This window comes from Cryptomeria japonica, chromosome 3 (genome assembly GCF_030272615.1).
Source record: "Cryptomeria japonica chromosome 3, Sugi_1.0, whole genome shotgun sequence".
Lineage (NCBI taxonomy): Eukaryota > Viridiplantae > Streptophyta > Pinopsida > Cupressales > Cupressaceae > Cryptomeria > Cryptomeria japonica.
In genome coordinates, this window is record NC_081407.1 from 699629821 (window position 1) to 699647618 (window position 17798).

General features: G+C 38.7%; 1 protein-coding gene across 2 annotated transcripts in view; it reads right to left on the reverse strand.

Annotated features, from left to right (window-relative positions):
- Positions 1-17798, reverse strand: part of LOC131067002 (ras-related protein RABD2a) — a 113133-nt gene that overhangs the window by 39390 nt on the left and 55945 nt on the right. For both annotated transcript variants that reach the window (XM_058001911.2, XM_058001912.2), the window contains exon 5: positions 12496-12567. In XM_058001911.2, the coding sequence (XP_057857894.1) occupies positions 12496-12567 (72 nt within the window). The remainder of the gene's footprint in view (positions 1-12495; positions 12568-17798) is intronic.

Below are 17798 nucleotides of genomic sequence, written 5' to 3' on the forward strand. Positions count from 1 at the left end.
CTTCACACGAAATTGTTCGGAAGATGGAATAATAGCAAAGTTCACATCAAGGGATTTGTTATGGACCTCAATAGGTAATGTAATAGAACCAATTGCAGGAGAAGAAAATGCATCAAATAGTTTCACAATCACATCTGTTTTGTCATAGATCACTTGATTCAATTGCAAAGTAAAAAGAAATTCTTCAGTAATAACATTAACCATGCACGAAGGATCAATAAGCACTCCACGGCAAGGTGTATTCTTGACTTTTGCAACTATGTATAAAGGACCATCAGGTGCCCTGATAGTTTCACTAGAATCAAATGTGATGGAAGGTTCTTTAGGGTTTTCTTGCTGCTCTACAAAGTTAATCACATTCGGAGCCATAGACACAAGACCATCAGATGAAAAAGAGGAATCATTAGTCTCAATCGCATTAGAGGTATGAGAAGGTAATGGATCAGTGAAAATCTGAAGATTTTGATTAGGAGGAGCTACAGATGTATTGCCTTTATCATTCACTCCAGAAACAGAAATAGTATTATTATCAATCAAATCTTGAATTTTACCCTTTAAAGAAAAACATTTTTCAGTATCATGCCCAGGCTGACGATGAAATTGACAAAAGGCTTTGTTATCAAAATAAGGTGAAGTAATCTTTGCAGGATCAATTTGCCTTATAGGAGGAAGAGTAAGCACATTTTGTTCCAATAACTTATTCATAATACTATGCAATGATTCATCCAAAGGAGTATACTTTCTTTCTTTCTTGAAAAATTTAGAAATAGGAGGCACACCTGATGCTGCATTCACATTGTTGTTGATGATGTTTTCATTGAATTTGATGGAATCTCTGTTCGGTTTAAACTTCCCAAATGGTTGTTGACTGCTATCACCCTTATCACTCGGAGCCATAGGATGTGATTGTTCCATTTGACTCACAGTCAGTTGATAATTGTGAAGAGTTGCACACAACTGTTGGAAAGAAGTAAACTCAGAAAACAGAAGTTTGTCTCGAATATCTTTTTGTAAATTAGAAATAAAGATTCTTTGAATGTCATTGTCAGGCACTGGAAAAGAAATTTGAGCATACAAATGTTTATATCTACCAATGAAATCAGTCACTTTTTCTTTAACACCTTGTTTACAATGCATTAAATCAATCAAAGTAACTTTAGGACTTATATTGTTTTGAAATTGTTGAATGAAAGCATTTGCAAGTTGTTCAAAAGAAGTAATAGAATAAGAAGGCAACGAGCAATACCATTGTAGGGCTTTGTCTCTTAATGTTCTAGTAAACAATTTTGCAAGCAACCTTTGGTCATAAGCAAAATCAGTACAGATTGTTTGAAAAGTCTTAACATGTGTTAGAGGATCACCTTTACCATTATAAAGCTCCAAATGCGGAATTTCAACATGTTTAGGAGGAATAGCTCGAACAATGTCAAGAGAAAGTGGGCTCACAACATCAAATGTGGGCACACTAAACTTAGATTGATTCATAGAGGCAATTTGTTGCTGTAAAGAAGAGACAGTTTGTGCAAGATTGTTAATGGTCGCTTCAGTCGAAGAGTTCATATTAGATGTGTTAGATTGAGATGGAGGTGTTATGTTATTGAAAGAAGGTAAAAAGTAAGGTGGTGGGACTCTATGATAAGTAGTCATAGGAGATGATTGGACAGGAGGAATACTACAAGGAGGAATGGAATGGTTAAATGAATTGCCCCCTTGCGTCATGTTCATTTGTGAAGATGTAATAGGAACACTCATTGAAGGAATGAATGAAGAAGTCGGATTAAATGAAGGAAGAAGATTGATTGAAGAAGGGGGATTGCCCCCATGACTAGTGATCACAGGGGGAATGTCTTGTGTAGAAGTAGCCATTATGTTTGATGTAAAGGTAGGTATGCTAGCAATAGAAGTCATCAAAAGAATAGAATGATTGACTTGAGTAGGAGGTTGTGTATAACCTAAAGATTCAGCACAACTCTTCATAGGCATCACATTCGAATCCACAATGTGTGCAATACCACGCAAAATATCAATTCCATCCTTATCACTTTGAAGCATACGTTTTAGACCCTCAATTACAAGAAGAGCTTGACTATCGGGATACTCATGAGACATCCATTGGTGAAAATCGTCAAATTGGTTATCCAATTTCGAAAGTTGTTCTTCAGAAACCTCATGGAGAGCTTCTTCATCATTAAGAGGATTAGAGGAATTACCCATGTCCTCGTTAAAAAGGCTATTCAAATTAGGTTCCATCTCCTCGATAATTAAACCTCGGAAAGACTTAATTCTACGGCTTCGTCTAACGGGAATAGTGTAAGTAGGACTTATTGTTGTAAAACTCATGCACTAGAAAGAGAGAAAAGATTTTGAATTTAGAGGTAGCAATTTTCAGTAAAATCAGCCAATCTTCTGGATTTAAGCTGTTAAATGCAATCACGACAGTCTCCCGAAATTTCGGAAAAAATGTCCAGGACCGTGGCGCTCGGAGTGCAACACGGTCCTTGCAACTTTTTTCGAAATTTGCAGGGATGAAAGGTATGATGATTTTAAAGCCAATCTGAAAAAATTGAGTGGTTTTACGATCTGTAGGTAGGCCAAATTAAAGTTGCAATCTCAAAATTGAACCCTACCCAGATTGTCGAAAAATGCAAAATTTGAATTTTGAAAAAGAGAGGGAAACTGAAATTTTGAATTTTATGATTTTAGGGGGAATGCCAAAAGCAATGCAAGTTTTGAAATTCAAAAGTTGACTCAATTTCACGCAAAATTCAATTTTGAAAGCGGAAATCAAAGTTGTAATTAAGCACTTAATTTCAAAAGTCACAAAATGCAAGAATTTGAATAAAGCACTGAAATTTTTAATGAATGTTAACACACTTTTCAGATTTAGGACAGTAAGAACACAATTTTGACACAAAATTTCAGTTTCAATGATTTTTGAATGTTTAAAAGCCTTAATCCAAGCAATTACAAGACCAACTTTGACTGTAATTTTGAAGGTGTTAAAATTGATAAAATGAGCCAAAATTCTGGATTTTAGCAGGAAAATACAGCAAAATCTCGCTCCCGAAATTTCGGAAAAAATGTCGGGGACGATGGCGCTCGGAGTGCACACGGTCCTCGCAACTTTTTTCCAAATTTTCAGGGATGAAAGATATTGTGATTTTATTGCGGAATCCAAAGTTACAGCTGATTTGGAGATGTTTTGATCAGTGAAATTGTCAGTCAAAGGTTGAATCAAGAAGGTTTCAAAAATTAGGGTTTTGACACTTAACCACTTAATTTTCAAAATTAAAGCATAGATATGAATTGATAATTTGTAATAGAAGGATAGATCTGAAACAAGCATTAACATTTAAACATTTCACAAGCTTAATTACTAAAAAGAAATTTTAGGGTTTTTATGCAATCACCTCTAAAATTTTGCAAAAGATCAAACATGGAAATGTAATCAATTTTTTCAGATCTAAGCATGAAAAATCAGAAAGGATGTTCACGTCGGGTTCACCAAAATGTAAAGCGGAAAATCGCGATCGAACCCTAGTTGCTCTCCCCTCTTCCAACTCCAAGGAATGTAAAGTCTCTCCCCTAAGTGAAAACCATCAACCCTAGTGAATCTCCCTTCTCTCTCCTTGGAGTTGGAAGAGGGGAGAGCAACTAGGGTTCGATCACGATTTTCCGCTTTACAATAACGCTGAGTAAATTCTTGTTGGTAGACTCAGCTAACCCATTACCCTGAGGATAATAATTTGACGAGAACTTAAGGGTTATTCCATATTCAAAAGCCCAATTCGAGAATCTCAATGATGTGAATGCCGATCCATTGTCGCAAACCAACGCATAAGGACATCCAAACCTTGTGATTATGTTTTCCTCCAGAAATCTGATTACCACTTCAGTAGTGCAAACTTTAAGTGCTTGTGCTTCTGACCATCTGGTACAATAATCTGTAGCTGTGAAGATGTACTTGTGTTGTGCTGAGGATGCGGGGTTAATAACACCAATAAAATCCATTCCCCATTTGGCAAATGGTCTAGCTTCAATCACTGGATTCAGTGGCATGGCAGGATTCCTTTCTCTAAAAGTTGCGACTTGGCATGTGTGGCAAGTCCTGATGTGATTAAAAGTATCTTTAAAAAGTGTAGGCCAGTAATATCCTGCCCTTAGGATCTGGTGAGCTGTAGCGAGGTTGGCTCCATGTCCGGTTCCAAACTTGGAATGGAAATGTTCAATTATCTGTTTTGCTTCATCTTTGCCAACACACCTCAAATATACCCCCTCGTGATTTCTGCGATATAGAACAGCTCCTTGAAGCATGTAGTGTTGACACTTTAACCTTAGTGCTCTTTTCTGCGTGGGTGTCATGCGAGCGGGACATCTGTGATTAAGTAAGTATGTCACAATATCTTTGTACCATTCGTCAGGGGTGGCATCCTCTAATTCATATACTTGCTGGACTAATCCTGGTCCATCTATTGCCAATGTCTGCGCCAAAGCTTGTCCTCGAACAAGTTTCATGGGCTGGATTTTAATATCAAATTCTTGGATAATGGCGACCCGCTTACCTCTTCTTTCTCCTAGTTCATTCTGCATGAGAAGAGTCTTGACTGCCGCATCAGGTACTATTGCATAAATTTTGGCCCTTAGTAGGTAATGTCTGAACTTCTTAACGGCCTTTACTAATGCGTATGCTTGTTTTTCAATGTTAGGATATCTGAGTTCTGCATCTTTCAGTGGGGTGCTCATGAATGCAATCGGATTCTCACCCCTTTCTTCACTTCTCTGGGTGAGAATGGCGGCACAAGTGTAGTCCGAAGCGAAGGAATATAAATAGAAGGGCTTGAGATAATCTGGACTGATCAAAACTAGTGCTTCTGTGATTGCGGTCTTTATTTCCTCAAACGCCCTTCTGGCTTGTGGAGTCCATTCAATTTTAGCATCTTTCTTTAACATCTCATTCAAAGGTCTGACAATCTCGGCAAATCCGGTGATGAATTTTCGGACAAAGTTGATCTTGCCGAAAAATGACTTGAGTTCTTTCTTGCTTGCTGGCAAATTGATAGTGGATATGGCTTTCACTCTTTCAGGATCAATGGAGATTCCTCTTTCTGAAATGACATGTCCTAAAAGTTTTCCTTCCGTTAATCCAAATATACATTTCTTCGGATTGAGAGACACACCGTATCTTCTGCATCTTTGGAAGACTCTTCTTAAATCATCCACGTGATCTTCTCTTTGCCTGGAGAAAACTGTGATATCATCCATATATATAATAATGCATTTTCCAATTAAGTCTCTGAAAGCGATATCCATAGCTCTCTGAAATGTGGCCCCGGCATTTATAAGTCCAAAAGGCATTCTCTTGTATGCGAATGTTCCCCATTTGGTGGTGAAAGCGGTCTTTATTCGATCTTCAGGTTCGACTAGAACTTGATTGTATCCTGAATATCCATCTAGAAAGGACATCATCTGCGATCCATTGACAATCTGCAACACCTCATCTAGTGATGGTAGCAGATAATTATCTTTCTCTAATGCTCGGTTGAGATTTCTGAAATCAACACACAATCTGATCTCTCCATTTTTCTTTCTGACAGGTACCAGGTTGGCGACCCACGTCGAGTGTCGTACTGGGAAGATGATCTTGGCTGAGAGCAGCTTCTTAACTTCTTGGTATATCAATGGTTCCAATAAAGGATTAACCGGCCTTTGTCTCTGCCTGAATGGCTTGCTTCCTAGCTTCAACAGGATTGTGTGAGTAATAATCGCAGTGTCGTAGGTCTTGAGATCTTCATAACTCCATGCGATGACATCTGGGAAGTCTCTCATGTTTTTCAGGATTCCATCTCTTTCAGTCACTGTGCAGGACTTTCCAATAAAGACATTTTTAGCTTATATATCATCACCTAGATTAATCATGTCGCACATGTTTCCTTCCATGCTATGGTTTTTCTTTTCTTTCAATTTGTCAGGATCAAAAATCCTCTCCAATTCTACCATTCCTTTTGGAATAGTGTTTGTCTTTAAATTCAGGACACCTTCGACATCAAATTCGGCTTCTCCCACTTCTTCTTCATCAATGATCTGGGTTAAGAAGACATCCGTGTTGGTTAAGAAATCCAGGATGTGTTTGTCGTCCTCGAAAACTTGAAAATTGGTGATGTTGTCTGGGACCGAAGGGACTGATGTTAACTCAACCGTGAATTTCTTCAATCCTTCCATTGCTAATGGTATCAATGAACTGGCAGCCTGTGCGAGGGAATTAGCCACTTGATTCTGATGTCTATAAATAGAATTGATATTGAAAGCTTCAAAACTTTCAATGAGATCCCAGACTCGATTTCGGTATCTGGTCAATCTTTTGTCATGGCACACATACTGCTTCCTGATCTGCCTTATGGCTATCTCTGAATCTCCATATACTTGTAGTATTTTCGCCCCCTTTCTGATGGCTAATAATAGTCCATGAATCAAGGATTCATATTCAACTACATTGTTGGTGCAAGGGAATTGCAATCTGTGGGCGGCAAGGTAGGTTTCTCCTGTTGGACTAATTAATTCGTAGCCGGCTCCAGATCCTTGTTTAGACTTAGATCCGTCGAACCTTAATGTCCAAATCGCATCTTCTTGGTTCTCTATCTCTGGACTTTCCTGACTTTCAGATGATGAATCGGACAAAGTTTCATCTTCCACAGAACTCTCGGTCTCTGAATCTTGAATTTCTTCCATATTTATTGTCTGCGGGGCTCTTTTATATACTTGCTCCAATGCAGTCTGGCATAAAGCACAAGATAATTCTGAGTGGACGGCATTGTGAATTCTACACCAATTTGGAAGAAGCAAATCTCGGACGGATGTTAAGTTGCCAAGTTGCACACTTTGCTGGATGTTTCTATGTACGAACCTTCTGAAATTTTCAAACATTCCTTCATCTTCTTGGTCGGATCCTTGATCGCTTTCAATAACAATTTCTGTAGACTCTATCACCTCTTGCTGGGTATCTTCATTTTGTACATTTTGTACCATCAAGACTTCCTCTACCTTAGGCTCATATGTCCCTAGGTCGGACTCCAAAAACAGGACTTCATTGTCTTCCCCATATTCAGTTATCATCAATCTCAACCTTGGAGTGCTATCGATCTTGATCTGGTTCGGGACTCCTTTCCATGGTAGCCACATGTGTGCGAAATCAGTTGACACATACCCATTCAATTTTCGTGACCAATCTCGACTTAGGAGCATCCCATATGAATCTGGAATATCCACTACTGATATATCTATGAAATTTTGGACCCTTGGGTCTGCGGCCAATTGCATATGTATGTTGTTTAATTCACCCATGACTGGAACTTCTGTCTTGTCAAGCTGAGTGACCTTTCTCTTGGTAGGAGCGGGAGTTATACCTAATCTTTGACAGACAACCAGGGGCATCACGTTACTTGAAGCTCCGGAATCATAAAGGCAATTGTGTAGTAATTTTCCAAATATTCTAACTGATAGCAGGAACGGTGCCGGTTCATCTTTTGCTTGGGAAGGGACTGAGGTCTCCTCACTTGGTTCCTGATGTTTGACTTCATTAATCTTTGAATGATCGTCCTTTGCTGGGCTCTCCTCTTTTGAGTGACAGGCTTTGTTTGTAGATTTTCCTTTCTTGACCACATCTTTCTTAATTGCAACTTCCTTGTCTGGAAGAATCTGGCTAGAGGCGAGGCCCTCTTTGATGGTAGGCTGAGTTTTCTTAGTTTCGCCTCTTTTGAGTAATACCTTTCCTTCCAACATATCTTCCTTTTTAGCTGGGAAGGTTATGGTCTGGACCATGCATTCATTCTGTTCGGATTGTCCTTGGGGATCGGCTTGCTCTTGGGTCACATTGATAGTAGCTTGAACATTTGACTTAGATTCACTCAAACTATCGATTACTGCATCTTTAATTTCTGACACTTTGAGTAACTCATAGAGTGGTAGACTCACTTTGACTTTCTTAAGTTCATCTAACACCAGCGTGGCCAATCTTTTCATTTCATTACCCGCGGGAGGTGTAATATTCCTTTGTCTGTATTCTTGTGTGTTCTGTGGGTACTCTAGAATGTTGCTGGCTTGGGGATCCGGAGGAGTAGAGAAATTGTTTGGAGGGATCGACGTAGTTAGAGGTTCTTGATTTCTTTGATTCCTGTGATAAACTCTCTGGTTCACTCCTCCTGAAGATTGGTGAAATACCTCCTTTATTCCTTCTACTAAGACACTGTCGTTCAAAGGTGGAAAATAATACTCTGAATCTTCTATAGGTCCATTTGCTGATGCGGGTGGGAACTGGGATCCCGGTGGTACCATTGGTCCATTGGCCGATTCTGGAGGAAATCTCCCATTTTGTGTTTGACTAATTTCTTCTTGTGCATGTCTACAGGTTTCAACAATCATGGCTTGACCGTACTGCGTGGTTGGAACAATTTCGTATCCTGTCGTGGGAGGATTTTCAGGTGGATTAGTGGTGCGCATCTCTTGTTGGAAAATGTCAGCCGCAATCTTGAATTCAGGACACTGCAACTCGGAATGTTGGTTTGTATTGTGGAGTCTACACCAACTGGACAAGGCCGCTTCGGCTAAAAACACTTTGCTTGCAGGAGGATTTTCTTGACTCTGTGAATTTGGTGGGTTATCTAGTGGCGTCACCACATTTCCATTGTTGGGAGCCGTATTCCATTGTCTCCTCTGGAAGCCTTGGTTATTATTTCCTTGATAATTATTTCTGAAACCTTGGTTGTTATTTCCTTGGAAATTTTGATCGTTCGTATGTTGGCCATGGTTGGCCCTCTGCATACTTTGGAGTTGATTATTCTGGTTCCTCAGGTGAGTTACCTCGGTTGATAATTTCTTGACTTGTTCAATCAACTCTTTCATTTCGTCCTTCTCTTCTTGTGTCCTTGACGAGTTTGTGGCATTTTGCAGGTACACAGGTTGTGCGGGTGGAGCTTGAGAAATTGGGGCCCCAGGGTGAAGGACCAACTGATTTGCCGGCTGTACGCTCGGGTATGTTGCTTGCGGAATTGGATTCATGACTGGAGTTTGGTTGGCCAATGCCGTACCAGCTGCCTGCATCTGGTTCGGTGCTGCGACAGGTCCCATGTGTAATAGTGGCCCAGTGATATTCTGTCCCATGTGCTTACTAACTTCAATAGCCTTTGCGTATGCCGCATTTAGATCATTCGGGGTTGGATGCGTCCTCACAAACATAGCAGTGAGATGATCTAAGGCTCCATAGTAAATTTCTCTTGGATCTGCAATGAGATAAGGAGGACGTAGCATTGTGTATGCGCGGTGAAATCTGTTGTTGAAAGAAGTAATAGGTTCATGTTCTCTCCTTCGGACTTCAACAAATTGTCTATACAACTCAGTTGGTGTAGTTGGGATACCGAACTTTGCAATGAATGCATCTTTCATCGCGTCCCAAGTCCTGATTGACCCTGTAGGCAAGTGGACGAACCAAAAGTATGCCTCTTCTCCCAATGAATAGGGAAAAAGCCTACATGCTACATCTCCATATTCGATTTGTCTGTTACGAAGATGATCTTCGAACATCTTGATATGATCTTCTGCTGTGCGATGGAAATCACTGACATTGAACTTGGAACAAAAATGCTCTGGATTCTTCGGCATATCATGATAAACTGCAAATTCCAATGGTGACGGGTTGTTGATTAGCCAAGTCGCACCATTAAGTATATGAGGAGGCGGAGGAGGCGGCGGAGCACATTGAGCCATCGTACTCTTTGAAGTTTGAGAGTTTGAAACTGAACTAGATGAACTAGCTTGGCCTTTTGTTTGAGAAATTGCTTGAATACTTGATTGGATCGCCGCTTGTACTTGTTCCTGGAGAACTTGTGATGACTCAGGAGATTCTTCCAATCTTAGTTCGAATTCTTTGGGAGTGCCTTCCCTTTTAACTCGCTTTGCCTTTGAAGTAAACTGAAGTTCGCCTAGATTCTTGATGCCTGGTGTCGACCTCAACAATCTTTGATGTTTCTCGGGCGAGAAAGAACCAATGCGATCCAGCGTGAAATCCTGCGAGGATTATTGTGGGTTCCTTTGATTGCGAAGTTCTCTGGCTACGACCCTTTGATGTTCTTCGGCTCTATCTTCCTCTTGTTCCAAGATAATTCTGACTCTGTTATACTCAACTTGACTTCTCCTTGCGTTCCACGCTACTTGATTCAATCCTGAAACGATATCTTCTTGAGTATTGCCTATCTGCAAATTTGGTTGTACTACTTGATTCCATCCCTCATGTGGCAACACCATCGTACTTCATGATCATGTTTGCAATGTATTCCTCTTCAAAATTATTGGACTTCGGAAATTCGGAAAACTGCCCTCCTTCTAGCACCAATTCTGTTGACGTGTATTTTGTACACCATCATACACAGAATAAAATACCTAAAGGCATCTTATCCTCTCTTGAATAAAGTCTCTAACTGCTGAAGATTCGCATGAAGGATCAGTTAGGATGACTCCAATGTTCTGGTTAGTAGGGTCTCTACGTGTGGACAAGCTCGCCGTGGTATGATGTGATTTGCTATATCCTCAAGGGGTCTTACGCTTCCGAAAGCCTAAATTTTACTAAACTAAGAAGCTTTTCAAAAAATAACAAAAGGATAGGGTTTTGGAAGAAGTTTAATCTAGTCTAACCCTAAGAGTGACTTCGTGTGAACAAGACTTGGTAAGATTCAACCAACTTCAATTTTGCCATAAGATAACAACTTAATTGAAATTGATGCGATCTTCTAAGGTAACAAATGATTTTCAACGCATCAAAGATCAAAGACACTACCACGAAGGTACATATCCAAGATACAATAATGTTTGAAGGTTAAATGATTCAAATATCTCCAGTTGACCACGCAAGGTGTTCCTACAATCAGCAAGAAGCTAGTGGTTTGGATTACGAATCCCACCAAAGATCAAGTCTCACACTATGTCCTTCAAATTAACACACTACTTTGATTGAGTATGATTCAAGTAAATTGAACAACCATGAAGATAACCAAGAAATTACAACAAAACACCATAACTTCAATATTTCATTGATTTCCAAGTCATCATGTACAACAATTGCTTGAATTCCTTTTCCTCAAAACTCAATCTTGCTACAAAAATAAAATTGCTTCTAACTCTAATCTCTCTAATACAACAAACTCTCTGATATCTAACTATTACAAATGAAATGAAAAATGAGGGTATAAATAGCATCCTCAATTACAATGAAAGGTCCAGATTGAAAGTAGATCAACGGTCAAGATCATGACACCTAAACCCTAATTAGGGTTTGTTACAAATGGCCTCCTTTTTACTGAACAATATTAAATGCATAGCCAAATATTAAATTTGGCACAAAAACCTAGGAGACATAAACCAATGACAACTAAGATGCCATGTCATCTATAACAACCTATCATCTAGAATCTTATTCCCTTTCCAATTCTCTTTTTTAGCATATGCAATGAATCTGGATACGATTCCTTCGATCTCTGCAATTGGAATCTCGGGAAGATTCTTCATACTTTCCTCTAAGTGAATGACCTGATCGAATGCATCTAGAAGAGCTGCGTCCCATGAAGATTCAAGTTCCTTTGTTCTTTCAATCAGGAGCATGGTGGCAAACATCTGATCATACTGCTCGTCTGTGACATTTGCGTCCTTGCAAAAGATGACCTTGATTCTATCCTCTAATTCCTGCATATCCACATCCGTCTCGACCTCAATCCTCCTGCCAAGAATGGTACGAAGTACCTCAAATACTCTGTCCTGGACCCCCTCTTTTAAATGGGGCGATGTGTCGCATTTTCGTTGGTTATTTGTTCAAGTCCTCTAGGCCTCATAGCGGGGCGTTACAATATGTATTTCTGCTAAATACTTAGTGTATTGAACAGTTGCTAAGAGCTTACAGATCTTTTTATATGTGATATTTCATTGCTGACATTACAGTTCTCCCTACAGATCCATTATTAGGATGAAAAGATTCCAAGAATAGGATCTTTCTAAACCATTGGCTTTAAACCACTCTCAAAGCAAGTATTGAATCTTTCTTTGAATTAATGAAGAATGTCATTATGTCTATTTTGAACATGTTCATGATTTAGTTTCCATAATGTATTTGTCCAGTCTGATTAAGCAAGTGGTTGAGCATTGTTCATATGATCCTCTAACATCCCACCATCATCGTTCCTAACAGAAAAGTTGTATATAAGCTTCTATTTGACAAAATGATGCATCTTTACATAAAAATATACATCACAATGTAATCAAGGCCCCTCTTCAAAATTAAATAAGACACTACAGGACATTCAAAACAAGCTGATGGTTTGCATATCTTCTCTACGATATTTAAAATTTAAAATACCAAATTTGAATTATAAAATGTATATGGATATATCTTATATGCCACACAAGTTAACTAAAGTGGCAACCATGAATTCAAGTTAAGCCAAGGAACAAATTGCTTACAATGATACCATGAGCTCCACGGTAATAACTACTAGTTACTGTCTTGAAGCGTTCCTGCCCTGCAGTGTCCCACTAAGGGAACAATGAAAATTAAAAACTGTATTAGCAACAAAACCGTACGCCTAAAGTTGCAAGTTTGAATCATTTATATAAAACAGTAACTGTAAAAATGTCATTAATTTACACACTGCCACAAAGTTTTGAATACTGTGGCAGTACCTATTCTTATTTCATTGAGCTAATGAATAATTCTCCTAAAATTAGATTTCAAAAATGCATCAAATATGAAATATTCCTGTTTACAACAAATCATTTTCTGCAGTTAACAGCTACTATTTTCTCAAGTTCTGCAACGTCAAGATTAATTTTAAGATTCTAAAGGCTGCACGTCTTATAGCAGGCAAAAGCAATCCTGCACTTTTGTATTAAATTTTAGCATTCATTGTAATATTTTTTTTATTATATTCTTTTATATTCAAAGTATGTAGATAAGATTTAACATAGCTATGACTTCACAGTTCACTGGTCACCTAAAGGCCCTTTCTCTAAACATGACAGCCTTATCGTGTATGTAATAACATTCAGGCCCATCCAAGACAGACATGCCGATTCATTTCTATCACTTCTGGATGGAACAGACTAATTAACAATTTCATGCTCCAAGCATAAGCAGGACAGACTGATTCACAACCAAGAGGGTCTCAACTGATAGAGAGAAGCAATGAGCAGTGAGCAGCTGTTTGCGATCTGTTCGCATGGTAGCAACTATATATAGATATGCAAGTTCAGTCATATTTCTTCTTCTTTTGGTTAGCTTCAAATAGATCAGTCTAAACTCTAAAGTAAAGAATCCTTGCAGTTGGTTACCAGTGCAGAATCTAGATGCATGTCAGAAGTTTTTACAGACATTTTATTTTATATTTTTTTCAGCACAGCCAATAATTTTTTCTTGGTCTTTTAGACTTTGCTGCTTTGTAAGGAGGCTACAGTGCTCCTCCTTCATACAAATCAGCTGTCTCAACTCTCAACTCTTTTCATCTGTGTTACATGGGCACGTGCCCTAACCCCTCAAACTCCAGTCCCAATCCCCTTCCCCCAAGACATTCAAGGACAGCGGGACATCCCCTAACCATCCCCCCAACTGAGAAATTTTGGAACATTCAGGAAATGCATCCCTATAATTTGGAAAAGCAAGAAATGATAGGGGATGCCTGGTCATCACCCGACCGTCCAGGAATGACCAGGCATCCCTTGCAGAAAGCAGATTCAATTTAACATTTTTTTATAGACATCAGGAATTTTTTATTGGGTTTAAAAGGGGTGTATGGAGTTCTCACAAACCCTCCCATGCCCTAACATACAAAAGAACAACTGATAACTTCAAATCAATCATTATGTTTTATAAACTTATTGCCATTGACTGTGCACTGGAGGCTATTGCTATTGGAGACATCAATGGTCAATAAAATGTTAAAATACTTATTATAGTGACGGGGTTTTGAGGGGTGGGAATGCCTCCCCATGTAACACAGCTTTAAAAAAAGGTTAGAATCTTAGAACTGAAAGATTCAAAGAAGACATCAACAGCTCCAACTCCAATCATTGCATCAGGGTATGTCATTTTGATTGTTTTTCTTTTTTTAATTTAATTTATTTTAGCTTGTTAGAGAGGTTCTGTAATTAGTTTTAAAATGTTTTGGTTTCAGTTTGTTGTCAAACAAAAACACCACAAAATGAGCACTAGCATCAATGATGACAATGTGAATTCAAATGAAATGGGCAATGAAGAAATTGAACTAAAGAGAATAGATCATTCTTCTCATTCTAAAAATCCAGACACAAGGTCTTTTAGAACTCCACAAAACCATTTTGCATGCCTTTTATCCTCTCTTCCAAAATTTGCAAAAAGCCCTTTCAACCGCAGAAAACATATGCTCCCCCAAGTTTCGGGGATGGAGATGATGAGATGTGTTTCTGGTATGGGGGTACTTATTAACCATTTTTTAGGGGATGGAAAGGGGCGGCTATTAAAAAATTGGGAATTTTTTTAAAATATAGAGAAATTTCAAATATTTATATCATAACATCAATAAAGCATTCATCATTAACATTGTAGAAACTTAAAACATAACATTAGACTTGAACTGAGATTTCACATGAGAATTGATAAAAAAAAGTTAACAAAATTCAAAATGTTTTCATTATCAATGTGCATACATATTATATAAGAACTATAACAAAATGCCCAAAGGCTCCAAGTTTCAACAATAAAATGACAAAAAAATACGAATTATATAGCTGTTCGTAATCAGCAAATGCAACTAGTAGGTCTAAATCAAAATCGGAGCTTGAGTCTAAGTCACTGCCAATATAAGGGGTTGCCTCAAGCAATGGAACCCCAACCAATTGTTGTGAATCTTGTGACCATTTCACACATCGCCCCATCACAAATAAAGACTCCCTCTTTTGTTTTCAGTTTTAGGTTTTCGTAAGGTTAGATTGCTAGGAGCAATCCTTTGAGAGTGAGTTGGTTTGAGTTGATCTTACATCCAACATTTTTTAAGTCAATGATTCACATCTTTTCACCTGCTTGATGGATATGAGGTGCAAATTTGGCTAAGGCAAGATGAATCTAGAGGTCAAATATTCAAGGAAAGGAGCTGAAATTGACATCATCATGAGAGACTTAGAGCAAATCAGATCAAGACAGTGAAAGTTTGCATTTTAGATAACTGTCATTGACCCCTCAAATGTGTGACTTCAGCATTTTCATTGCTTCCTTTGACCCCTCAAATGTGTGACTTAAGCATTTCAGGTATTCCTTTGCTCCTAGAATCAACGAACCAAGGTCTTGTATTGTATTGCTTTGATTGAGATCATCATTATTTTGACAAGTACGTTGCTAGGAAGTTCAAACAATATCAAGTGAGGAAGGAGATCGACCACTTCAAATATATGATCAAGTCCTCGAACTTAAGCATTTTCATTACTTCCTTTGATTGCCTAGATCAGCAACTTAAGGTTTTTGAACAATTTCCTTTGCCTCCTCCAAGAAGGGACATAAGTTACCTTATTTCCTTTGATGATTTGGATCAGAAAACTAAGGGGATTTTACTTCTAATCAAGCTTCCAATGGAGATTTCGAATCACTTCCTTTGACCCACTAAAAGAGCGACTTGAGGATTATTTCATTTCCATTAACCCCTTGAAAGTGTGACTTAAGGTTTTGTGTCATTTCCTGTGCTATATGAAAAGTGTGACATAAGGATTATTGCATTTCCATTGACCCCTTGAAACTGCAACTTAAGGGATTGAGCATTTCCTTTGCCACGCTGAAAGTGCGACTTTAAGCATTTGATGACTTCCTTTGCCCCCCAAAAGGTGTGACTTAAGGGTGAGCAATTGTCATTGCCCCCCAAAATGTGTGACTTAAGGAAAAGAAATTTTGTAAAGAAGATGCATTTGACGTGTTTACCACCTTTAATGGGCCCCATGATATTGAAGAAGGGACGTTTTACTTAAATTTGAATTTGTATTCACAAGTCAGCCTCTTTGATTATAATTGCAAGTCATTAAATGGAATTCACAAGTCGGCCTTGTCATGAAGTATCACACCTTTTCAAGCAACTATAAAGTTGTGTTGATCATTTAATTTGATCAACACAAAATTGATATTGCAAATGCTCTTGTGAAGGTAGCAATTCCAATCAGATCTAATAGACATTTCATATTGTCAAGTTTTGTCATTGCTAGAGGGCAAATTCATTCCCAATTGACAGCAATTTTTATCAAGAATAAGGCGAGGTCATCAGAGGCATCAAATTTGATCATCATTCACAGCGAATTGACCTCTTTGATCAGCAAATTCATTATCCAGGACAGCGACATTGCATCTGTCAGACTTCAGCGATCTTATCATTAATCAACAAGCGAATTTGGAAGGAGATTGCCTCAGTATCGCTCTGATAAAAGGCAATTTTGCCAAATTATCGATCAAATCAAAGTTTCCAGCTAAAATTGAAGTTATTTGCAGGTCTGAATTAACTGATATTAGATCACCTTTATAGGAAATCAGACCTTATTCAGCGCTGGTATACCTTATTGCTTATTGATTTTGATCATAGGAGGCAGTAATCCATTGCATTCCAATCATCTAAACATATTTCAAGGCATAATTCATTAGCTTAGATGGTTATGTTCAACTAAAATCAAGTTTTGCAAGCTAGGGTTTTAACGTAGGCACCTAGGGTTGGTTTTAGGCAATATTGAGGATTTTAATCAATTATCAGCTCTAGGGTAGAAATGGCTAACCTAGGTGATTGATTCCACTTGCAAGCATTAAATATCATATCATTAAACTAACTTGGACAGCTCTCACAGGTGGAACATGGCTGGAGCACGACAAACTCTCATCAAGGAGGACTCAAAGGGAGATGCAATGGAGTCCAAGATTGCATCATTCTGGGGCAATGTAGGAGATATCAACCTCAGCCAAATCAATATGAAGAAATTCCAAGGACCACTGTATACCACCAAGCCTTCCGGATATTCAAAGATGATGAATGAGAGCGGGATAGTGAAAGCAGCAGGCTTCCCTCCAGCCTTGCAGTGCAATGAGTTAATCGTTGAGTGTGCCAAGCACTACAATGCGAGCAAAAGGACAATAGTGGCACCTAATGGTAGAGAACTTACCTACCTTTCCAAGAGAGCTATTAGCGAAGCCTTCCACATACCTGAATTCAACAACATGATCTATAAGAGCAAGGAAGCAGCGCGGGCATTCTATGATGATGATCCCAACCAATGCCTAGGCATAATCAACAAGTACTGGCTATTGAAGAGCAGGCCTAGCCTATCCAAGATATCCACCAAGCTCCACATAATTGACTTCAAGGAGGAATTCAATGATTTGATCACTATGCTCAACCAAATTGTGGGGGCTCCTTAGGCATCTCAATTTGAGAATTGGATGTTCTATTTCGTGGAGATCATATCAACTGGAAAGGAGAGAGTCAATTGGGCAAGAATTATTAGCAATAACATTGATACACAACTCAAGAGGCTTGTGCAATCTAGGACATTCTACATGAGTTCATACATCATATATTCACTTGCCAGAGCTCATGAATATGCAAGATTAATCTATAGAGGTCCAGTCGGTACAAGAGCCAAAGAATTGAGAGCATGTGAATCATACACATAGTTGCATTACCCTGGCAAGACACATTACAGGAGAGTGAACGATGCCTTCCCTATTCACATCACAAGAATGTTGCAAGGTGGCATTCATCAAAGATTATCCC